The 26204-nt window shown below is 38.2% G+C and overlaps 1 protein-coding gene across 1 annotated transcript in view; it reads right to left on the minus strand.

Annotated features, from left to right (window-relative positions):
* EFCAB5 (EF-hand calcium binding domain 5) overlaps nucleotides 1–26204 on the minus strand; it is a 115803-nt gene that overhangs the window by 70298 nt on the left and 19301 nt on the right. Inside the window, exon 4 of the mRNA XM_032848468.1 lies at nucleotides 22548–23109. Within this exon, the coding sequence (XP_032704359.1) occupies nucleotides 22548–23109 (562 nt within the window). The remainder of the gene's footprint in view (nucleotides 1–22547; nucleotides 23110–26204) is intronic.

The raw sequence follows: 26204 nt of genomic DNA on the forward strand, positions 1-26204 counted from the left end.
AAAAAAAATGTAAGTAATCAATGATATTTGAACAGATTATACCTATTTAGAATTTTATAAAATGATGAAAAATATTTATCATAACTTCCCCATTAAATACTGATAGTTAATTCCAAAGACTTCAAAATTAAATGCTCAATTACCCCAAATTAAGACATATTTTATAATAATCATATGTATCTAAAGACAAGAACAAAAAAGCAAAACACACACACAAGAAAGCTTTCATCATGAAAGCAAAAACAGGATTAGAATAAGTTGATTAATTCATTTAACAAATATTTATTGAGCTTTACTTACATAAAGCAACATTAGATACTAGAGATGTGAAGATGAATATGGCTTATAGTTCCTGGCTTACATTATAGCAGGGGAAACAACCATTACAACTGTGATCAATGCAGTAAAAGAGAAACACACGATGCAATGAGAGAGCATATAAGAGAACAATTTCACAGTGAAATGGTGTATGAGCTAAACTGGAAAGAATTGGTAACATAAAATGAAGAGGAAGAAGAAGAATGATACAGCGGGAATGACATATAAAACCCCGATATGGAAAGAAGCATAATATGTTTGAAAACTGAAAGTAATCCTATGTGCCTGGAGTACGGAATGTGAGAAGAAGAGAGGCAGCAGCCAGGTAAGTTAGGGACCAGTAGGTAATACAAGGAATATCTTATAGGCCTAATTAGGGATTTTAGTCTTTATCCTAAGAGTAAATAGAGACCCTTGAAAGTTTCCACATTTGGGAAAAACATGATAAGATTAACTTTTTAAAAATACTCTTTGTAGAAAACCCAAAAAACCCACCAACAAATTGCCAGAACTGACACAAGAATTCAGCAAAGTCACAAGATATAAATTGATGCACAGAAATCTGTTGCATTTCTGTACACCAATAATGAAGCAGCAGAAAGAGAAATCAAGGAACTGACCCAATTTACAAGTGCACCCAAACCATAAGATACCCAGGAATAAACCTAGTCAAAGAGGTAAAAAGATCTCTACTCTGAAAACTATAGAATACTTATTAAAGAAATTGAAGAAGACACAAAGAAATAAAAAAATATTCCATGCTCATGGATGTCTACACTACCCAAAGCAATCTATACATTCATTGCAATCTCTATCAAAATAACACCAGCATTTTTCACAGAGTTGGAACACACAATCCTAAAATGTATATGGAACCATAAAAGACCCCCAAATAGCGAAAGGAATATTGGAAAAGAAAACGAAAGCGGAGGCATCACAATTCTGGACTTCAAGTTCTATTACAGAGCTGTAATCATCAAGATAGTATGGTAGTGGCACAAAAACAGACATATAGATCAATGGAACAGAATAGAGAACCCACAAAGGGACCCTCAACTCTATGGTCAACTAATCTTCAACAAAGTAGGAAAGGATATTCAATGGAAAAAAGTCTCTTCAACAAATGGTGTTGAGAATATTGGACAGTCACATGCAGAAGAATGAAACTGGACCACTTTCTTACACCACACACAAAAATAAATTCAAAATGGACGGAAGACCTAAATGTGAGAAAGGAAACTATCAAAATCCTTGAGAAGAACACAGACAGCAACCTTTGTGACCTTGGCCACAGAAACTTCTTCTTTTTTAAGATTTTATTTATTTATCAGAGAGAGAGAAAGAGGAAGTGACCACAAGTAGGGAGAGCAGCAGGTAGAGGGAGAAGCAGGCTCCCGGTTGAGCTGGGAGCCCAATGTGGGACTCCATCCCAGGACCCTGGGATCATGACCTGAGCTGAAGGCAGCCGTTTAACTGACTGAGCCACCCAGGCGTCTCAGCCACAGCAACTTCTTAATAGACATGTCTCTGGGGGCAAGAGGGAAAAAAAGCAAAAATAAACTATTGGAACTTCGTCAAGATAAAAAGCTTCTGCACAGCAAGGGAACAATCAACAAAATTAAAAGGCAACCTACAGAATGGGAGAAGGTATTTTCAAACAACATATTGGATAAAGGGCTAGTATCCAAAAATCTATAAAGAATTTATCAAACTCAACACCCCAAAAATTAAAAATCCAGTTAAGAAATGGGCAGAAGATTAACTTTTTTTAAAAAAGATTTTATTTATTTGAAGAAAGGGAACACAAGCAGTAGAAGTAGGAGAGGGTGAAGCAGGCTCCCCGCTGAGCAGGGAGCCTGATTTGGGGTTTGATTCCAAGATCCTGGGATCATGACCTGAGCCAAAGGCAGACATTTAATGACTGAGCCACCCAGGTGTCCCAGAAGATTAATCTTTTTTAAAAATCACTTCAGGGGCGCCTGGGTGGCTCAGTGGGTTAAAGCCTCTGCCTTTGGCTCTGGTCATGATCTCAGGGTCCTGAGATCAAGCTCTATATCGGGCTCTCTGCTCAGCAGGGAGCCTGCTTCCCTTCCTCTCTCTCTGCCTACTTGTGATCTCTATCTGTCAAATAAATAAAATCTTTAAAAAAAAACCCAAAAATTTAAAAAAAATAAAAAATCACTTCAGTTATAAGCAATGAATAGACTGCAAGAGGACAAGAGTGAATGGAAACATATTAATTAGGAGACTGTGGCAATAGCGAAGATGAAACCTGATAGTAGCTTAGACTAGGGTGACGGCAGCAGGGAAGGTCGGAAATGAGAAAATTTGAGAGGAGGTAAAATCCACAGGACTTAATGATCAATGAGAAGTACATAGTGAGGAAGCAGAAGGTGTCAAGGTTCATCTCTTGGGTTTGGCCTTCAAAATCTTGATGCACAACCAAGAAAGACAATGACTCTTGAAACTGAAGTGCTTGTGAAATATCCAAGTACAGATACTAAATAGTTGCACATACTGGTCTGAAGCTCAAAAAAGGCATTTGGACTAGAGATATAAATCTAAGAGCATGAAGATATAGATGGTAGCTGAAGTCATGTGTTGAAATAAGAGCACTCAAGGATGATTTGGGAGTGACTGGAGAACCACGACTTCAGGAATCTTAATATTTGAAGATCAGATGGCAGAGAATGAGCCAGCACAGGATGTTGAGAAGGACTAAAAAGAGGTGGAAGGAAAATAACTAAAGAATAATAACATGAAAGGGAAAGGAAAGAGTATCTCAAGGAGGAAATGGTCAACATTGTTGAATATTGATAAGAGGCCAAGTAAGACGAGGATTGCAAACTTTCCATTAGGCCTAGAAACATGGAGAACATTGTGATCTCAGTAAGCGACATTTATTGAAGAGAGCCTGGAATGAAGGCCAGATAGAACAGATTGAGAAATGTGTTGGAAGTGGGGAAAATGTACATGGACACCTGCTTTGATAAATTTAGCTATGTTTTAGTTATAGTTCTTCAACTCGAGTGTGTAAGTTCCTCATGACAAGAACCAAATTTTCTAATTTTTCCCTATAAGGTATGGCTCAACATGGAGCACTTGGTAATTATGCAACAAATACTGATTAACTGAGTGAAGACTCCTCAATAAATCTGTTATTAATTTATCTACCCAAAATTTGATATTTGTTAGATAACAAATATTATCATGCCAAGCATTGTGCTCAGTGTTGGAAACATAGATGTGATAGAAAAATAGTCTTTGTCTTCAAAGAAATTATGGGAAGGTAAATCAACAATTACACTGTAATGTGCTAAAGGCTGACATGAGCCTACAGGTGCTCCAGAAATATAAAGGAAGAGTAGGTAATCCAAAGCAGATGTGACAGAATGTATCCCAGAGGAAGTGATACTAGGGCTGATTCTTTTTTATTATTGTTTGTTTGTTTGTTTGTTTGTTTGAGAGAGAGACAGGGCAAGGGCAAGCTCAGGGGTGGGGGTGAGGGTGGTGGTGGGGCAGAGATCATCCTAAGCAGACTCTGAACTGAGCATTGAGCCTGATCTCACAATCTTGATCAGGACCTGAGCCAAAACCAAGAGTCTGACCTTCAAAAGTCTGCACCACCCAGGTGCCCAGATACTTGGGCTGATTCTTGAAGCACAGGAAAAATTGTCCAGCAAGAAAAAGGAAGGGAATGTTGTTCTAGACATAGAAATCTTGCACTCTGGATTAGAGGAGAGGGCATCTGGCTAGTGGTTTTGATTAGTTGATATATAAGAGATAATAAGACTGATGTACATAAAGAATGCCACGTATCTAGCCCAGATGAATGAAATCACTACATGCTGGGTACATCAGATCTAGTGCCTGCAAGTTTTGAAGCTGGCCTTCATGGTGAAGATTTCTATTTCCAAATGAGGTAGTTGAGTTCCAACTGAACCACCTTCCTGGAAGAGTATGAGCAAGGCAGAGGGCATTACCCCCTGGATGTTTCCCACTGGAGTCCTAGAGAGCATCTGTTTTGAAGGTATAGGACTGAAGTCAGGCAGAGGATGTAAAAACAAATGCCCATAAGGTCTTCAGTCTGTTCTCTTCTATAAAGAGAAAATGAATCCTATTTTCTTCTGAGGATAACAGTTACTGAATAGTTTCAGATGAATCAAAAGTTTTATCTGGCAAATCCTAGGAATTTTATGGACAACTTGGACAATCTTACTCTAGGCACCATGCTCTCAGGCATTATACCAGATATCCAGCCCCAGCTATAGGAATTTGACTCAGGAACTTCATCTTAGTCTTTTTAACATTAGGAATGTCCTATGCCACTGAAGCAAGACCATGGACCCATTCAACATCAGGTTATAGGATGTGTGTTTGTAGAATATTAGGATAACATCCAAGGAGATCATGATTTCTCAGCCCACAAGTACTTCAATTTCTAAGTACTTCATAATGGGATATATACAGATGCAACAAAGTGGTTTAGAGATAGATGTGAAACTAGCCCATGTATATACATTATTATTGTGTTTCAGGTTGAATAAAAGTAGAACCTGTTTGATGAAGTCCTACCACACACCATTGGATAGAAAAGTCAAACACTATTAAGAAAAGCATTTTCCTTATCTAGCCACTCACTTTTGGCATAACCTGTTTTACTAGATTGATAAACTATGATATTCAATACAAATCAACAAAATGATTGATATTAATAATATCACCTGAGGGAGAAGCACCTATGGGATTTCCTAGCATAATATAAGCACCAGGGTTTGGCTCACTAGAGAGGTGACATCTGGCGTGGAGTATGAGCAGACAGACATCTGTCTAGGAAGTCACCGTCTCCTGGCAACTGCAGAAGATCCATATCAAGGAAGAAACATTCCCTTACTCTTGCCAAGTCCTAGTAGCTGGTGTATTGTAAGCATAAATTAGACATTTGGGGGTTTGTTTGTTTTATAGTGAAAAATTATATTTAAAAGGCTAAAACTAGGGGTGCCTGAGTGGCTCAGTGTGTTAAAGCCTCTGCCTTTGGCTCAGGTCATGGTCCCAGGGTCCTGGGATTGAGCCCCGCATCAGGCTCTCTGCTTGGCGGGGAGCCTGCTTCCCCCTCTCTCTCTGCCTGCCTCTCTGACTACTTGTGATCTCTGTCTGTCAAAATAAATAAATAAATAATCTTTTAAAAAAACAGGCTAAAACTAATAAAGAGGTCATAAAAAATGAGAACTAAAACTCACCTATTATATCTGTAGATGTAAATATGCTAAAGCCTGCCTATTAAAAGATTCTAATTGAATTATAAAACAGAGTGTTCTACACTGTATATTCTATACATAGAGAAAGCACTAAATTAAGATTACTCAGAAAATTTGCAAATAAAAAGATGAACAAAAATATTCTATGAAAATACATATAAAAGAAAGCAGGGATTGCAATGTTATTATCAGATGAGATTAAATTTTGGAAAATAATTACAAAGATGATACTTTAGAAAGAGTACAATATATAATGAAGGTTTTTACAATATGCCCAATTTATACATATAATTTGACCAAAATTGTTGAAAGTTGCACGTGAGAAGGGGGATAGAGTTTGTTTTTGGAAACACAAAGAGTAAGCACTTTGAAGTAAACTGGCAAAACCTTTGTAGATACCACATTCTAATAGAAACACAATGGATGTTGTCACATAGTCTGCATTAAGTTCTTTGAATGCTGTACATGAATTAACTTGTAGGGAATTATCAAGTAAAAAAATTAATGATTAAGTAAAATAAAGGCTTCTGTGTCTTTCTCTCTTAGTTTTTACTTGGTTTGTGTATCCTTAATGCTTAAGCATTTATACTGACTTATTTTTCTCCTTTATGTAGCTATGGAGGAGAAAGAAACTCTATGCAAAATTTTGTTATGATTTTTTTCTCTTTGTGGGTTAAATGTTCCATTATTAGTCCATAAGGGTGATAAAGAGTTATCACAGGAAAAATGCCAAAAAGATATTTCAATGTGCAGCACAGACTCATCGAAATAAAGCAACAGATGTAGAGATCAGAGATTATTACCAAGCCAGAACCTGATAGGCATCACTAGAACTGTGACACAGGAAAAGATCCGAGTTGTTGCCTTGGGTCTAAGATCTACTTTCTAGTTCATTTGAACTCTCATCTAGGATCAGGACTGTGTATCAGGACTGATGGAGAAAAGTGAAGAAATTTATAGTATAAGAGGCCCCACTTCTCTGGAATAGTGTTAAGTTTGAACATTAATAATAGTAATATCTGTGATTTAAATTTTTTTTATTTTAATCCATTAGTAATTACATCTGTGTAGTTTTTTTACTGTTTAAATTTTTTATTTTTTAAAATATCATATAATAAAATTGACCTTTTTTGGGACATAGTTGTATAAATTTAAACATATGTGTAAATATGTGTAACCACCACCATAATCAGTCTATTGAAAGTCTAATTCTGGGACGCCTGGGTGGCTCAGTGGGTTAAGCCTCTGCCTTCAGCTCAGGTCATGATCTCAGAGTCCTAGGATTGAGCCCCGAATCGAGATCTCTGCTCAGCAGGGAGCCTACTTACCTTCCTCTCTCTCTCTGCCTGCCTCTCTGCCTGCTTGTGATCTCTATCTGTCAAATAAATAAATAAAATCTTTTTAAAAAAGCCTGTAATTCTATTTTTTAAAAGATTTTATTTTTTATTTGAGAGAGAGAGAAAGAGAGAGACACAGAGATATCAACAGAGAGTACAAGCAGGGAAAAGAGGGAGGAACAGTCTCTCCGTTGAGCAGGGAGCCCAACTTGGGCACCCATCCCAGGTTCCTGGGATCCTGACCTGAGCAGAAGGCAGACGCTCAACTGACTGAGCCACCCAGGTGTCCCTATAATCCTATTTTAAGAGCAAATACTTTCCAGAATGAGACTCTTGATCTCAGGGTTGTAAGTTCAAGCCCCATGTTGGGTGTAGAGATTACTTAAAAACAAAATCTTAAAAATAAAAAGTAAAAAAAAAGAACAAATACTTTTCTTTCTTTTTTTAAAGATTTATTTATTTATTTGAGAGAAAGCACGAGTGTGGGGGTGGGAAAGAGGGACAAGCAGACTCCCCACTGAGCAGGGAGCCCAGTGTGGGACTGGACCCCAGGACTCTGGGATCATGACCTGAGCCGAAGGCAGATGCTTAACCGACTGAGCCACCCAGGCACCCTAACAAATATCTTTCATTATCAATTCACAATGAGGTAGTTGTGACTTATAAAATATGCATTCCCAAGCATGGAAGGAATCAGGTTTTAGAGGGAAAAGATACTGAAATAGATGTTAAAAGAAAAGAAAATATGAACAAAATGACACAAACATAACCTTATCAGTTTTGCAAAATTACATGTAAGAATTAAAGTCCACTTTAAACATTGGGGTACAGATGGCCCTTCTTTTCACTACATCTGTATCTTTGGGGTAAATACCCAGTAGTGCAATTTGCAGGGTCATAGAGAAGCTCTATTTTTAATTTCTTAAGGAATATCCACACTGTTCTCCAAAGTGGCTGCACCAACTTGCATTCCCAACTACAGTGTAAGAGGTTACCCCTTTCTCCACATCCTCTCCAACACACGTTGTTTCCTGTCTTGCTAATTTTGGCCATTCTAACTGGTGTAAGGTGGTATCTCAATGTGGTTTTAATTTGAATCTCCCTGATGGCTAGTGATGATGAACATTTTTTCATGTGTCTGATAAAACCAAGATGCCCTTCGACGGACGAATGGATAAGGAAGATGTGGTCCATATACACTATGGAGTATTATGCCTCCATCAGAAAGGATGGACACCCAACTTTTGTATCAACATGGACAGGACTGGAAGAGATTATGCTGAGTGAAATAAGTCAAGCAGAGAGAGTCAATTATCATATGGTTTCACTTATTTGTGGAGCATAACAAATAACATGGAGGACACAGGGAGATGGAGAGGAGAAGGGAGTTGAGGGAAATTGGAAGGGGAGATGAACCATGAGAGACTATGGACTCTGAAAAACAATCTGAGGGTTTTGAAGGGGCAGGGGGTGGGAGGTTGGGGGAGCCAGGTGGTAGGTATTATGGAGGGCACATATTGCATGGAGCACTGGGTGTGGTTCATAAACAATGAATTCTGTTACGCTGAAAAGAAATTTTAAAAAAAAGAATTAAAGTCCACTTTAATTCTTAATCTGTCATTCAGAAACGTCGATGAAAAGCAATAAAGGTATACTGCATATGTAAAACTTACAAACAACAGTGATATTTTATTTTTCAGAAAAGCAGCTACCACTATAAAAATTGTCCCAAATCAGTAAGGAGTATCTTCCCTATCTATGGTTCTTAGACACCAAACAGAAACAAATCCCTTTTTATCCAGGGAAGTAGTCAGATGAAAAATTTTTGGACCAGGTTGAGGCAAAGGGATACTTTAACATCATCACAAGAGGATAAAGTCTTGACAAACCAAACAAAAATTTTATTCATCTTTTTCCTTGGATATAAATAAGAAAAACTCTCATTACTAATACAAATGGACTTCAAAACTCTCTAATGGACTAAAGATGACACAAACAATGATATAGTTCAGAGAATTTAAAAGCAAGACTATTTTAGCTAAGATTGCTGTGTATCCAAGCTTTAAGTCAATAGATATTGTACTGTTGTAAAGTATCCCAGGATTTCTGAATATTCTGCAGATGCTTGACACTGTCATATGTTGATACACAGATCTTGAATTTTTGCCAGAAAGAGATCAAGCCCTAATCCTGACCATCCAGGCAAACAAAGCATCTTTGATTCCTTTAATTCTTGCATGAAATTCCTACAACAGCATTGCTCCAGTGGAAACTAGGGCTCTGGGGCACCTGGCCAGCTCAGTCGCAAGAGCGTGTGACTCTTGATTTCGGGGTTGTGTGTTTGAGTCCCACCTGGGGTGTAGAGATTACTTAAATGAATTTAAAAAACTGAAATAGAAAAAGAAAGAAAAAAAGAAACTAGGGTTCTCATCAAGCTTCAAATGACCGTAACTATTCAAACTCCCAATTCAAGAAGCATCAGTGAAATAAACTAACCCTCTTGTGTCATGTCATTTGTTGGCAATGAGACCTAGACCAGAGTCCTAGTGTGCCAGTCACTATTCTTATCACAGTTATTGATAAATGTCTACTTTAATGTGCTGATTGAGATCTACACATCCCTAATAGGAGGAAGCATTTCTCAATGTATTGATATACAGCCTTGACATCAGTTCCCAAATTTTAAGTATTTTATGGCACTAGGTCTACATACAAATCTAATTTATTGCTCTGCAAGAACAGATGGTGGACAGAAATGTTCTTTAAGCTATTTATTAAATTTAATGACACTGCTCCCTGCTGCTGTTGGAACTTCTCATTAGTACTAAAACTCCTTTAATTTGGCTTCTCTGAATAATTGGTTTTGAAGCTTTTTTTTATGAACATATAATATATTTTTATCCCCAGGGGTACAGGTCTGTGAATCGCCAGGTTTACACACTTCACAGCACTCACCATAACACATACCCTCCCCAATGTCCATAACCCCACCCCCAACCCCCCTCCCCCCAACAACCCTCAGTTTGTTTTGTGAAATTAAGAGTCACTTATGGTTTGTCTACCCTCCCAATCCCATCTTGTTTCATTTACTCTTCTCCTACCCCCTTAACCCCCCATGTTGCATCTCCTCTCCCTCATATCAGGGAGATCATATGATAGTTGTCTTTCTCCAATTGACTTATTTCGCTAAGCATGATACCCTCTAGTTCCATCCACGTCGTCGCAAATGGCAAGATTTAATTTCTTTTGATGGCTGCATAGTATTCCATTGTGTATATAGACCACATCTTCTTTATCCATTCATCTGTTGATGGACATCTAGGTTCTTTCCATAGTTTGGCTATTGTGGACATTGCTGCTATAAACATTTGGGTGCACGTGTCCCTTCGGATCACTACGTTTGTATCTTTAGGGTAAATACCCAGTAGTGCAATTGCTGGGTCATAGGGTAGTTCTATTTTCAACATTTTGAGGAACCTCCATGCTGTTTTCCAGAGTGGTTGCACCAGCTTGCATTCCCACCAACAGTGTAGGAGGGTTCCCCTTTCTCCGCATCCTCGCCAGCATCTGTCATTTCCTGACTTGTTAATTTTAGCCATTCTGACTGGTGTGAGGTGATATCTCATTGTGGTTTTGATTTGTATTTCCCTGATGCCGAGTGATATGGAACACTTTTTCATGTGTCTGTTGGCCATCTGGATGTCTTCTTTGCAGAAATGTCTGTTCATGTCCTCTGCCCATTTCTTGATTGGATTATTTTTTCTTTGGGTGTTGAGTTTGCTAAGTTCTTTATAGATTTTGGACACCAGCCCTTTATCTGATATGTCGTTTGCAAATATCTTCTCCCATTCTGCCAGTTGTCTTTTGGTTTTGTTAACTGTTTCCTTTGCTGTACAAAAGCTTTTGATCTTGATAAAATCCCAATAGTTCATTTTTGCCCTTGCTTCCCTTGCCTTTGCTGATGTTCCTAAGAAGATGTTGCTGCGGCTGAGGTCGAAGAGGTTGCTGCCTGTGTTCTCCTCGAGGATTTTGATGGATTCCTTTCTCACATTGAGGTCCTTCATCCATTTTGAGTCTATTTTCGTGTGTGGTGTAAGGAAATGGCCCAATTTCATTTTTCTGCATGTGGCTGTCCAATTTTCCCAACACCATTTATTGAAGAGGCTGTCTTTTTTCCATTGGACATTCTTTCCTGCTTTGTCAAAGATTAGTTGACCATAGAGTTGAGGGTCTATTTCTGGGCTCTCTATTCTGTTCCATTGATCTATGTCTGTTTTTGTGCCAGTACCATGCTGTCTTGATGATGAAAGCTTTGTAATAGAGCTTGAAGTCTGGAATTGTGATGCCACCGACTTTGGCTTTCTTTTTCCATATTCCTTTGGCTATTCGAGGTCTTTTCTGGTTCCATATAAATTTTAGGATTATTTGTTCCATTTCTTTGAAAAAAATGGATGGTACTTTGATAGGAATTGCATTAAATGTGTAAATTGCTTTAGGTAGCATAGACATTTTCACAATATTTATTCTTCCAATCCAGGAGCATGGAACATTTTTCCATTTCTTTGTGTCTTCCTCAATTTCTTTCATGAGTACTTTAGAGTTTTCTGTGTATAGATTCTTAGCCTCTTTGGTTAGGTTTATTCCTAGGTATCTTATGGTTTTGGGTGCAATTGTAAATGGGATTGACTCTTTAATTTCTCTTTCTTCTGTCTTGTTGTTGGTGTAGAGAAATGCAACTGATTTCTGTGCATTGATTTTATATCCTGACACTTTACTGAATTCCTGTACAAGTTCTTGGTGTTTTGGAGTGGAGTCTTTTGGGTATTCCACATATAGTATCATATCATCTGTGAAGAGTGACAGTTTGACTTCTTCTTTGCCAATTTGGATGCCTTTAATTTCCTTTTGTTGTCTGATTGCTGAGGCTAGGACTTCTAGTACTATGTTGAATAGCAGTGGTGATAACGGACATCCCTGCCGTGTTCCTGACCTTAGCGGAAAAGCTTTCAGTTTTTCTCCATTGAGAATATTTGCGGTGGGTTTTTCATAGATGGCTTTGATAATATTGAGGTATGTGCCCTCTATCCCTACACTTTGAAGAGTTTTGATCAGGAAGGGGTGCTGCACTTTGTCAAATGCTTTCTCAGCATCTATTGAGAGGATCATATGGTTCTTGTTCTTTCTTTTATTAATGTGTTGTATCACATTGGTTGATTTGCGGATGTTGAACCAACCTTGCAGCCCTGGAATAAATCCCACTTGGTCGTGGTGAATAATCCTTTGAATGTACTGTTGAATCCTATTGGCTAGTATTTTGGTGAGAATTTTTGCATCTGTGTTCATCAAGGATATTGGTCTGTAGTTCTCTTTTTTGATGGGATCCTTGTCCGGTTTTGGGATCAAGGTGATGCTGGCCTCATAAAATGAATTTGGAAGTTTTCCTTCCATTTCTATTTTTTGGAACAGTTTCAGGGGAATAGGAATTAGTTCTCATTAAATGTTTGGTAGAATTCCCCCGGGAAGCCATCTGGCCCTGGGCTTTTGTTTGTTTGGAGATTTTTTTTTTTTTAAGATTTTTATTTATTTGACAGATCATAAGTAGGCAGAGAGGCAGACAGAGAGAGAGAGGAAGAGGAGGCAGGCTCCCTGCTGAGCAGAGAGCCCAACGTGAGGCTCAATCCCAGGACCCTGAGATCGTGACCTGAGCCAAAGGCAGAGGCCCTAACCACTGAGCCACCCAGGCGCCCCTGTTTGGAGATTTTTGATGACTGTTTCAATCTCCTTACTGGTTATGGGTCTGTTCAGGCTTTCTATTTCTTCCTGGTACAGTTGTGGTAGTTTATATGTCTCTAGGAATGCATCCATTTCTTCCAGATTGTCAAATTTGTTTGCGTAGAGTTGCTCATAGTATGTTCTTATAATTGTTTGTATTTCTTTGGTGTTCATTGTGATCTCTCCTCTTTCATTCATGATTTTATTTATTTGGGTCCTTTCTCTTTTCTTTTTGATAAGTCTGGCCAGGGGTTTATCGATCTTATTAATTCTTTCAAAGAACCAGCTCCTAATTTCATTGATTTGTTCTATTTTTTTTGTTTTGTTTTGTTTCTATTTCATTGATTTCTGCTCTGATCTTTATGATTTCTCTTCTCCTGCTGGGTTTAGGGTTTCTTTCTTGTTCTTTCTCCAGATCCTTTAGGTGTAGGGTTAGGTTGTGTACCTGAGACCTTTCTTGTTTCTTGAGAAAGGCTTGTACCGCTATATATTTTCCTCTCAGGACTGCCTTTGTTGTGTCCCACAGATTTTGAACCATTGTGTTTTCATTATCATTTGTTTCCATGAATTTTTTCAATTCTTCTTTAATTTCCTGGTTGACCCACTCATTCTTTAGAAGGATGCTGTTTAGTCTCCATGTATTTGGGTTCTTTCTAAATTTCCTCTTGTGATTGAGTTCTAGCTTCAGAGCATTGTGGTCTGCAAATATGGAGGGAATGATCCCAATCTTTTTATACCAGTTGAGACCTGATTTAGGACCCAGGATGTGATCTATTCTGGAGAATGTTCCATGTGCACTAGAGAAGAATGTGTATTCTGTTGCTTTGGGATGAAATGTTCTGAATATATCTGTGATGTCCATCTGGTCCAGTGTGTCATTTAAGGCCTTTATTTCCTTGTTGATCTTTTGCTTGGATGATCGGTCCATTTCAGTGAGGGGAGTGTTAAAGTCCCCTACTATTATTGTATTATTGTTGATGTGTTTCTTTGATTTTGTTCTTAATTGGTTTATATAGTTGGCTGCTCCCACGTTGGGGGCATAGATATTTACAATTGTTAGATCTTCTTGTTGGACAGATCCTTTGAGTATGATATAGTGTCCTTCCTCATCTCTTATTATAGTCTTTGGCTTAAAATCTAATTGATCTGATATAAGGATTACCACTCCTGCTTTCTTCTGATGTCCATTAGCATGGTAAATTCTTTTCCACCCCCTCACCTTAAATCTGGAGGTTTCTTCGGGTTTAAAATGAGTTTCTTGTGGGCAACATATAGATGGGTTTTGTTTTTTTATCCATTCTGATACCCTGTGTCTTTTGATTGGGGCATTTAGCCCATTAACATTCAGGGTAACTATTGAGAGATATGAATTTAGTGCCATTGTATTGCCTGTAAGGTGACTGTTATTTTATATTGTCTCTGTTCCTTTCTGATCTACTACTTTTAGGGTCTCTCTTTGCTTAGAGGACCCCTTTCAATATTTCCTGTAGAGCTGGTTTGGTGTTTGCAAATTCTTTCAGTTTTTGTCTTGGAAGCTTTTAATCTCTCCTTCTATTTTCAATGATAGCTTAGCTGGATATAGTATTCTTGGCTGCATGTTTTTCTCGTTTAGGGCTCTGAATATATCATGCCAGCTCTTTCTGGCCTGCCAGGTCTCTGTGGATAAGTCTGCTGTCAATCTAATATTTTTACCATTGTATGTTACAGACTTCTTTTCCCGGGCTGCTTTCAGGATTTTTTCTTTGTCACTAAGACTTGTAAATTTTACTATTAGGTGACGGGGTGTGGACCTATTCTTATTGAATTTGAGGGGGGTTCTCTGAACCTCCTGGATTTTGATGCTTGTTCCCTTTGCCATATTGGGGAAATTCTCTCCAATAATTCTCTCCAATATACCTTCCGCTCCCCTCTCTGTTTCCTCTTCTTCTGGAATCCCAGTTATTCTAATGTTGTTTCATCTTATGGTGTCACTTATCTCTCGAATTCTCCCCTCGTGGTCCAGTAGCTGTTTGTCCCTCTTTTGCTCAGCTTCTTTATTCTCTGTCATTTGGTCTCCTATATCGCTAATTCTTTCTTCTGCCTCATTTATCCTAGCAGTGAGAGCCTCCATTTTTGATTGCACCTCATTAATAGCTTTTTTGATTTCAACTTGGTTAGATTTTAGTTCTTTTATTTCTCCAGAAAGGGCTTTTATATCTCCCGAGAGGGTTTCTCTAATATCTTCCATGCCTTTTTCGAGCCTGGCTAGAACCTTGAGAATCATCATTCTGAACTCTAGATCTGACATATTACCAATGTCTGTATTGATTAGGTCCCTAACCTTTGGTACTGCCTCTTGTTCTTTTTTTTGTGGTGAATTTTTCCGCCTTGTCATTTTGTCCAGATAAGAGTATATGAAGGAGCAAGTAAAATACTAAAAGGGTGGCAACAACCCCAGGAAAATATGCTTTAACCAAATCAGAAGAGATCCCAAATCGTGAGGGGGGAGAAAGGGGATAAAAAGAGGTTCAGAAAGAAAAAGAAAAAAAAAAGAAAGAAACAATTAAAAAAAAAGAAAACGAAAAAAGAAAAAATATAAAAAAGAAAAAATATATATATATTAGATAAGCTAGTTAAAAAATGTTAAAAAAGGGTAAAAGTTTAAACAAATTTGGCAGAAGAAGAGAAAAAAAAATTGAAAAAGAAAAAAAATTAAATTAACTGCAAGGCTAAAGAATCATGGGGAGAAAGCCATGAGTTCCGTGCTTTGCTTTCTCCTCCTCTGGAATTCCGTTACTCTCCTTGGTATTGAAACTGCACTCCTTGGTAGGTGAACTTGGTCCTGGCTGGATTTCTTGTTGATCTTCTGGGGGAGGGGCCTGATGTAGTGATTCTCAAGTGTCTTTACCCCAGGCGGAATTGCACCGCCCTTACCAGGGGCCGGGCTGAGTAATCCGCTCGGGTTTGCTTTCGGGAGCTTTTGTTCCCTGAGCGCTTTCCATAGAGTTCCAGAGGACGGATATGAAGATGGCGGCCTCCCGGTCTCCGGCCCGGAGGAGCCGAGAGTCCGGGGCCCCTCTCCTCAGTGCGCCCTGAGAGAACAGCGCCCAATTACTCCGGTCACCCTGGCCTCTGGCCGCGCTCCGAGCTGACCGAGCCTGCGACCGGTTCAAGGTAACCCTGAGTTTAGAGCTCACTCCTCGGCTCTGTCTCTGTAGCTGGCTTCCCCGTTCTAATACCTGCAAGCTCTGCGACCCTCAGACACCCCCGATCCTTCTGTGACCCTGCGGGACCTGAGGCCATGCTGATCCCACGTGGGCTTCACCCCGGTTAAGCCTCTGGAGCGATGTCCCTCAGCGGAACAGACTTTTAAAAGTCCTGATTTTGTGCTCCGTTGCTCCGCCGCTTGCTGGGAGCTGCCCCTCCCCCTGCAGTCTATCTTCCCGTCGCTTTGGATTCACTTCTCCGCCAGTCCTACCTTTCAGAAAGTGGTTGATTTTCTGTTTCTAGAATTGCTGTTCTTCTTCTCTTCGATCTCTGTTGGATTTGTAGGTGTTTGCAATCTTTAGATAAGCTATCTAGGTGATCTCCTGCTACCTGAAGTAGTCTCAGCCTGCTACTTCTCCGCCATCTTGACTCCTCCCCCGGTTTTGAAGCTTTTTTTAGGGTGCATAATAACCCCCTGTGGAACTTGTTCTCAGTGCATGCCTAAAGGTTCTGATTCAGAAGATCTGAGGAAGAAGCTAGGAACCTGCATTTTTAACCAAACATCCAGGTCATCCTGATTTCATTCATAGGCAACCACACTCTGAGAAAGACTGTTCCAATGGAAAATTAAAATTCCATGTCCACACATAAAATAAAACAAAGGAAGAGTTCTGTACATATCTCTTGCTTTATTGTAGTGGTATATATGTACTTAATTTCAAAAGAATTGTTATTCTAAACTTCTGATTAGTTACTTACCCTATAGGAGGAACACTGAAAGAAATCATAAAGAATTTTACGTTCTTTTATAAATTTTAGCACAAGTATTCATGCCAGAAGATATTAGAAGGAAAGTATGAAGATTCAGGAAGAGAATCAGACATTCAAAGGGTCTTATTTTTGTTTTGTTGTTTTAAGATCAGGAAGAGACCCAGATGTTATCTAGACTAGGGCTTAAGGCCCAAATTGGCCTGCTGCCTGGTATTGTACCACTCAACAGCTTAGATTGGCTGCTACATTTTAAAATAATTTTTAGGGGCACCTGGGTGGCTCAGTGGGTTAAAGCCTCTGCCTTCAGCTCAGGTCATGATCTCAGAGTCCTGGGATCGAGCCCCACATGGGGCTCTCTGCTCAGCAGGGAGCCTGCTTCCTCCTCTCTCTCTGCCTGCCTCTCTGCCTACTTGTAATCTCTGTCTGTCAAATAAATAAATAAAATCTTAAAAAAAATTTTTAAATAATTTTTAAATATCAAAATAAGAATAATATTTTGTGGCATAGTAGAAAATCTATGACACATTTTAGTATTCACAAATAAAGTTTTATTAGAACTCAGCCATGCTTATTCATTTACCTATTGTGTGTAACTACTTTTGTACTACAACAACAAAATTGAGTAATTGTGACTCAGTTTCTCAGGCAAAAACCCTTTAATTTTTATGTAATCAAATTTAGGAATAATTTCGTGATTTTGAGTCATGGTTTAAAAGGTTTTCTTGAGGCACCTGTGTGGCTCAGTGGATTAAGCCTCTGTCTTCAGCTCAGGTCATGATCTCAGAGTTCTGGGATCGAACCCCGCATCCAGCTCTCTGCTTGGCAGGAAGCCTGCTTCCCCCTCTCTCTGCCTGCCTCTCTACCTACTTGTGATCTCTCTCTCTGTGTCAAATAAATAAATAAAATCTTTTTTAAAGAAAGGCTTTTCTCTGGTAATAAAGGAAATTAATCCTTGGTTTCTCCTAGTTGTTGCATGGTTTCATTTATAAGAATATTTAGAAGAATATGTTTCAGGACAAAATATCTGCAAATAAATCTAGTAGTTCTTTTATTGGGATTGTTGGTATTATTATTTTGAAACTATTTTATGTAAATTGTAGGATAAGACAACTAATTCTGTCAATGTTGTTAGGAGCCAAGATTTTTAGGGGAAAAAAGAGGTATAAAATCAAGGAATTAGGTAAAAAACCTGAAACATTGTGTTTTATATGAAATTATCAGTATTTGCTCATATTTTTATTTTTTATTTTTTCAAGATTTTATTTACTTATTTGACAGAGAGAGAGACAGTAAGACAGGGAACAGAAGCAGGGGGAGTGGGAGAGGGAGAAGCAGGCTTCCCACTGAGCAGGGAGCCCCATGCAAACTCCATCCCAGAATCCTGGGATCATGACCCAAGCTGAAGGCAGACACTTAACGACTGGGCCATCCAGGCACCCCTATTTTTAAAAATTATATTTGTTAGTACTGAAAGAGCCTAGAAGCAATGATAATACAATATTTATGAGCATTCCTAGCTCCCAGATGAGTGATTTCCTTTAAAAGTAGCAACGAATCCTTTTTAAAAATTGCAAGAAGCTTTCAAAGACTAAAGGAGTAAGGTTGGAAGAACACAGGAGCCAAAGTTGGGTCAAGTTGAGGATCAAAAAGAAAAAGTAACTATAATGGATTAAAATGCCTTGAATATATATATTAAAATCAGTGTGTCTACAATGATACTCAAAAGGAAACATCCCCCCCCAAAAAATGTTTTTTAAAAACATTTTTGTTTGTTTGTTTATTTAAATATATTATTTATTTATTTGACAGGTAGAGAGAGAGCACAAGTAAGCAGAACAGCAGACAGAGGGAGAGGAAGAAGCAGGTTCTCCGCCAAGATGACAACCCAAGGCAGGGCTCCATTCCAGGACCCTGAGCCAAAGGCAGATGCTTAACTGATTGAACCACCCAGGAAACCCCCAAGAAATCTTTAATTTGTTGTTCCTCCAGGCACCTATAGATAGATAGATAGATAAATAAGTAGACACATAGAGACATAGAGATATAACATATAATATTCTGAAAACTTGTAATTAAAAGGAAAGAATTAAACATTTATTTTGGTTTATTAGTAGGAAGCATATTTCAATGTAACCAAATACAAAGCAATCAAGCGGGAGTTATTCCAGGAATTTCCATAGCTCAAAATTAGCAAATCTATTAATAAAATTCTTTATCAACAGGTCTAAGGTGAAAACCAAATGATCATCTCCACAGATGTTGAACAAGCATTTGACAAAATTAACAATCATTGTTTTTCTTTAAAAACTGGCTCAGTGGGTTGAGTGTCTGACTCTTGATTTCAGCTCAGGTCATGATCTCAGGGTCATGATATCCAGCCCCACACTGGGCTCCATGCTCAGCACGGACTCTGCTTGTCCTTCCCCCTTTGCTCCTCACCCCACTTGCACATGCTCTTTCTCTCTCTCTCAAAAATAAATAAATAAATAAATAAATAAATAAATAATATATTTTTTAAAAAATCACTCTTTAAAGGGGTTAGAAAAAAAAGATCAAAACCCAAACCCAGCAAAAGGAAGGAAATAAAAAAGATGAGAGCAGAAATAAATAATAGAGAAACCAAAAAACTCCAAAAGAACAGTTATCCTTTTCTCTGTAATTGCGGTGTGTGCAGTTGAGGGTTCCTCATCATGTTTTCTCTAAAGATTTTTCAGGATCAAGTTATTCCAGGTCCAAATGAAGAGTCAGACACTTAACTGACCGAGCCACCCAGGTGCCCTGCACATTTTTTTCTAATGTAATAAAATACATTTTTTTCAGATCCAAATAAAGTAGAGTTATGGTATTAATATATAGCTTTAAAAAACTGCTCATGATGAGGCAGGCAATAATACAAAAATCATCCCTACTAAAGTCCGAAACAGGACAAGGATGTCCATATCATCATTATTATTTAACATTCATTGGAAGTAATTGCCAATATAACGAGGTTAGAGGAAGATATTACAAACATAAAAATTGAAAACAAAGAAGGAAAATGCCTATTATTTTCAGATAAGGTTTCCTTTCTAGAAAAATCCAAATAATCAACTAAAATTTTTCTATAAATAGGGGCGCCTGGGTTCCTCAGTTGGTTAAGCATCCAATCCTTGGTTTTGGCTCAGGTCATGATCTCACGGTCATGGGATCAAGCTCAGTGTCTGGCGCCACACTCAGTGAGGAGTCTGCTTCAAATACTTTCACCCTCTTCCTCTGCTCCTCCCCAATCATATGCACACTTTCTCTCTTTCTCTCTCAAATAAATAAATAAGTCTTTTAATAAAAATAAAAAATATTTTTTTCTATTAATGATGGAACTCAGTAAGGTAGCATAGAATGAAGATTTTTCAGAATTTTATGGTTTTCATGTATTCAAACTACATATAGATAGAAAATGTAATGAAAGAAAGTCCCATTTACAATGTCAATAAGCAATAATAAAGTAGGGGTGCCTGGGTGGCTTGGTGGGGTAAGCCTCTGCCTTCGGTTCAGGTCATGCTTTCAGAGTCCTGGGATTAAGCCCTGTATCAGGCTCTCTGCTCAGGGGCGACCCTGCTTCCCTTCCTCTCTCTGCCTGCCTCTCTGCCCATTTGTGATATCTGTCTGTCAAATAAATAAATAAAATCTTAAAAAAATAATAAGGTAACTAGTAATACATCTAACAAGAGATGCAAGCTTAAATGAAAAAAAACTTTAAGACAACAATGATGGATACAAAATAAGAGGAGCAAATGGAAAGACATATGTTCTCAGATAGAAACACTTGTCATTAAAGATGTTGATTTTCCCTAAGTTAATAAATAAATTTAAACAAATTTCAATGAAATTCCTATAAGGTTTGTTTTGCTGTTCTCCTTTTTTTTTTCCAAGTAGATGACTCAATCCTAAAATTTATATTAAAAAGCAAAAACATGGGGTGCCTAGGTGGCTTAGTCAGTTAAGCATCTGCCTTCAGCTCAGGTCATGATCTTAGGGTCCTGGGATCTAGTCCCCTATTGGGCTCCCTGCTCAGTGGGGAGTCTGCTTCACCCTCTCCCTCTGTGTGAATGCTCTCTTTCTCTCTCTCTCAAGTAAATAAATAAAATCTTAAAAAAAAAAAGCAATAACATCAGAATAAAGGAGTAAATAATGGGGACCAGCACAGAAAATTATTGAAATACAGAGCTTCCTCAACTTAGGATAGGGGTATGTCCCAATAAACCCATCATAAATAGAAAATATCCTAAGTAGAAAATGCATTTAATACACCTAACCCACTCAACATCATAGTTGTATTGAGCCCATCTAAAATGTGTTCAGAACACTTAAATTAGTTTACAGTGAGCAAAATCATCTAACAAGTACCTGTTTTATAAAGTGTAGACTATCTCATGTAATTGATTGACTACTGTACTGAAAGTGAAAAACAGAATGGTTTATGGGTACAGAGTCACTTTAAGTGTATGGATTTTGTGGCTGACAGGAGCTATGGCTCACTGCCACTGCCCTGCATCACAAGAGAGCATCATACTGCATTTTGTTAGTCCAGGAAAAGATCAAAATTCAAAATTCAGAGTATGATTTCTACTGAACACATACCACTTTCACACCAACATAAAACCAAAAAATCAGTAAGTAGAATCATTGTAAGTCAGGGACCGACTATATCTTTAAAAGCCTCAGTGATTAAAGCAGTGCACTGTGGTGCATGAATAGGGAGATAGTCAATGGGATAGGATAGAAAAATGCAGACATACACTCCAAAATATACAAGAATTTAGTAATAAAGTTTCAAACAGCAGGGCAAAATAGACTATTTGACAATTGTCATTGGGAACACTATGTAGCCATTTGGAAAAGAAAAAGTTGGATTCATATTTTACATCTTATATTAGGATAATGTAATTCCAAATGGATCAATACTTAAAATGGGAATTAAAATAATAAAAATTCCAGGAAAAAAATGGAAGTATTATTTTACTATCTTGAAAATAACAATAACTGGAAATCTAGAAACCATAAAATGAAAGTAAATAAATTCAACCACATAGAAATAAAATATCTTCTGTATGACAAGATGTAAATAGCAAGTAAAAAACAGAAGAAAATATTTGTAACTCAGTCAGATGGTCTTATATAAAAGGAAGAAAATTTAGCAGCTATATTTGCATTTGCTTCTGTATGTATAAAGAAACTGGAAAAATCCACTGAAAATGAAGAATAGCCATTATTTATGGCAGCAGTCAAGTACTGGGTAGATGGATTATAAGAATGGGAGAGGAACTTTTCATTGTATAACTATATATTTTGACTTTTGAACCAAGTGAATAGATGGCCTATCTGAAAAGTTAAATTTTTAAAAAGTTCCTACTCTTTTTTTTTTTAAGATTTTATTTATTTACTTGTTAGAGAGAGAGAGAGAGAGAGAGAGAGCATGAGCACAGGCAGACAGAGTGGTAGGCAGAGGCAGAGGGAGAAGCAGGCTCCCTGCCAAGCAAGGAGCCCAATGTGGGACTCGATCCCAGGACGCTGGGATCATGACCTGAGCCGAAGGCAGCTGCTTAACCAACTGAGCCACCCAGGCGTCCCAAAAAGTTCCTACTCTTATATAGCTTACTTTCCAGTGCAGAGAGACAGAAGATAAACAAATAAATATATACCTTAGATCATAGTGAGTAACTAAAACCATGAATTCAAGGAACATCTTTAATATGCTTCATTAATCTTCATAGTGCCTTATAAATGGTGACACACATACTGGCAGCTCAATAAATACTTTCTGAATAATTACAAAATTATTTAAGCCCTATTTGTATGATATGTTATTATTCTACTTGCTTTCAATGTAAGGATCTAGATCATCAACTGAAAATATAAAAAAATTTACCTGTTGCCAGTAGTGTTGGGAACATGAATCTTCAGGTCTTCTGTGACATCTCTCATCATCCTTTGATAACCAGACATTCCTGAGTCTTTGATATAATAAGGATTGTTTCTCATTAAGTATTCCCCCAAATGATTAATTGGATTAAACCTGGTTGTATTACCAACCTCTGCCCAAAGCTGCTTCTTTTCCACTTGCATTAACATTTTTTCCACTCCAGGAACTAAGGTAGGCAGAAGTTTGTCAAGCAAATATGCACGAGTGTTCAGTGTCATGTTGTCAGCATTAAACCACTCTTTGGCCAAATTATCCCTGGGGAGTTTTTTTCCAGCCTTTTTTTCTTGTTCTTTCTTCAGATTATCCTTGTCTATTATTTTCTGCTGCATTGCCCGGGCTTTTGCTTCCAATCTTTCAAGACATTTTTTCTTCCATGGCTGTTCTAGCTTTGAATTCAGTGGGGCTGGATCTATATTGAAAATCACTTTTGCAGGTTTTCTAACCACCAAATTCTTTGAAGCCTTTATTGAACACACTGAGGTTTCTGTCTGCTCTTCCAGGTGCATTCCTGAGGAAGAAAAAAAGTGAAATGTAAGAAATATTAGAAGTAGATTTTAATCTGTTACTTTAGAATATTGTTAGGAGAAAAAGTCCCATCCTGCCCCCCTCCCCGGCCAGAGCAAGATGGTGGAGGAGTAGGAGAACTAAATTCCGTCGGGTGCCAGGAATTCAGCTAGATAGTTATCAAACCATTCTGAGCACCTACAAACTCAACAGGAGATCGAAGAGAAGAGCAGCAATTCTAGAAACAGAAAAGCGACCACTTTCTGGAAGGTAGGATGCGAAGGGAATCTGAGGCAATATATGGGAGGAGAGACCATGGAGAGAGGGGCCGGCTCCCGGGAAGCAGTACAGCCACGGAGCATAAAATCAGAACTTTTAGAAGTCTGCGCCACTAACGGACATCGCTCCAGAGCCTTCATGGGGACAGTGTGGTCTCAGGTCCCTCGGAGTCACAGAAAGACCAGGGATACCAGAGTGTGGCAGAGCTCCCAGGTATTGGAGCGGGGAAGCCGGCTACAGAGACAGAGCCGAGGAGTGAACTCTCAGCTCGGGGTTGCCATAAACTGTGATCTGAGGCACAGTTGGGCTACTACTCTTTGAGTAGGGTCCCCATAAGTTGCAGATCTGGAGAGAGTCACCTCTTCATCCTCCAGGAGGAGCAGTGCGGGAATGCAGTGCAGGAATCTGCTGAGTTTGGAGACCAAACGGCGTCATGCGCACCAGAGATAGAAAAGCTTGGTCACCGGCTGGGTGAGCACAGAGTGTGGCTGGAGACCAGGGAGACGGCAGGGATTGACTGCTTTTCTCTGAGGGCGCACTGAGGAGGGGGGCCCCGAGCTCTCGGCTCCTCTGGGCAGGAGATTGGGAGGCCGCCATCTTCATTCCTGTCCTCCAAAGCAGTACAGAAAGTGTTCAGGGAACAAAAGCTCCTGAGCGCGAACCCAAGCAGGTTACTTAGCTTGGCTCCTGGCAAGGGTGGCGCAATTCCACCTCAGGCAAAGACACTTGAGAATCCCTACAACAGACCCCTCTCCCAGGAGATCAGCAAGAACATCCAGCCAAGACCAAGTTTGATCAATGAGAACTGTGGAACTCCTGAACTAAGGGAATACAGCACATAGAATTCATGGGTTTTTTTCCCCAGGATTCTTGAGTCCCTCAAAGTTAAATTTTTAAAATTTTCTTTATTTTTTTCTTTTTCTACTTTATTTGAATTTTTCCTCTTTCCTGTTTTAACCAACATCTTATTAATACCTCTTAAAAAATCTTTTTTAATTTTCATTTTTATAGTCATATTCTATCCCTTCATTGTACTTAACCTTATTTTTTGTATATATATAAGTTTTTCTTTCTTTAAAATTTGAGGATACAGCTTCTTCTAACAGACCAAAATATACCGTAAATCTAGTATATGGCTTTGTTCTAGTCCCCCTGATCACATTTTCTCTCTCTCCCTCTTTTTTTTTTAATTTTTTCTTTCTTTTTTTCAACCAACTTCTTATCAGTTCCTTTTTAAAAATCTTTTTAAAATTTCATCTTTATAATCATATTCCATCCCTTCATATTTACCCTACTATTATTGTATTATTGTCAATGTGTTTCTTTGATTTTGTTATTAATTGGGTTATATAATTGGCTGCTACCATGTTGGGCATATAGATATTTAAAATTGTTAGATCTTCTTGTTGGACATACCCTTTTGGTATGACATAGTGTCCTTCCTCATCTCTTATTATAGTCTTTGGCTTAAAATCTAATTTATCTGATATAAGGATTCCCACCCCAGCTTTCTTTTGATGTCCATTAGCATGGTAAATTGTTTTCCACCCCCTCACTTTGAATCTGGAGGTGTCTTTGGGTCTAAAATTAGTCTCCTGCAGACAGTGTATCAATGGATCTTGTTTTTTGTTTGTTTGTTTTGTTTTGTTTTGTTTTTTAATCCATTCTATACCTGTGTCTTTTGATTGGAGCATTTAGCCCATTTACATTCAGGGTAACTATTGAAAGATATTAATTTAGTGCCATTATATTGCCTGTAAGGTGACTGTTACTGTTACTGTTACCTATAAGGTGACCTTTCTGGTCTATGTTACTTTTAGGCTCTCTCTTTGCTTAGAGGATCCCTTTCAATATTTCCTGTAGGGCTGGTTTGGTGTTTGTAAATTCTTTTAGTTTTTATTTGTCTTGGAAGCTTTTTATCTCTTCTTCTACTTTCAATGACAGCCTAGCTGGATATAGTATTCTTGGATGCATATTTTTCTCATTTAGTGCTCTGAATATATCATGCCAGTCCTTTCTGGTCTGCCAGGTCTCTGTGGATAGGTTTGCTGCCAATTTATTTCTACCGTTGTATGTTACAGACCTCTCGTCCTGAGCTGCTTTCAGGATTTTCTCTTTGTCACTGAGATTTATAAGTTTCACTATTATATATTTTTATTGATTTTGAGTGGGGGTCTCTGTGCCTCCTGGATTTTGATGCCTGTTTCCGTCCCCAAATTGGGGAAATTCTCCACTATAATTTGCTCCAATATACTTCCCCCCCCTTTCATCTTCTTCTGGGATTCCAATTATTCTAATATTGTTTTGTCTTATGGTATCACTTATCTCTTGAGTTCCCCCCTTGTGATCCAATAGTTGTTTTTCTCTTTTTTCCCCAGCTTCTTTATTCTCCATCATTTGGTCTTTTATATCACTAATTCTCTCTTCTGCCTCATTTATCCTCACAGTCAGAGCCTCCAATTTTTATTGCATCTCATTAATAGCCTTTTTAATTTCAACTTGGTTATATTATAGTTCTTTTATTTCTCCAGAAAGGGATTCTCTAGTGTCTTCTATGCTTTTTTCAAGCCCCGCTAGTATCTTAATAATTGTTATTCTGAACCCTAGTTCTGACATTTTACTTATGTCCATACTGATTAGGTCCCTGGCAGTTATACTGCCTCTTGTTCTTTTTTTTTTTTTTTTTTTTTTTGAGGTGAGTTTTCCCATCTTGTCATTCTGTCCAGAGAAGAATAGATGAGCAAGAGAACAAAATACCAAAATGGCAACAATGACCCCAGAGAAATATACATTAAACAAATCAGAAGAGATTTGAAACTG

The sequence above is a fragment of the Lontra canadensis genome, unplaced genomic scaffold, assembly GCF_010015895.1.
Source record: "Lontra canadensis isolate GAN:19392208 unplaced genomic scaffold, GSC_riverotter_1.0 scaffold204, whole genome shotgun sequence".
NCBI classification, from domain to species: Eukaryota; Metazoa; Chordata; class Mammalia; order Carnivora; family Mustelidae; genus Lontra; species Lontra canadensis.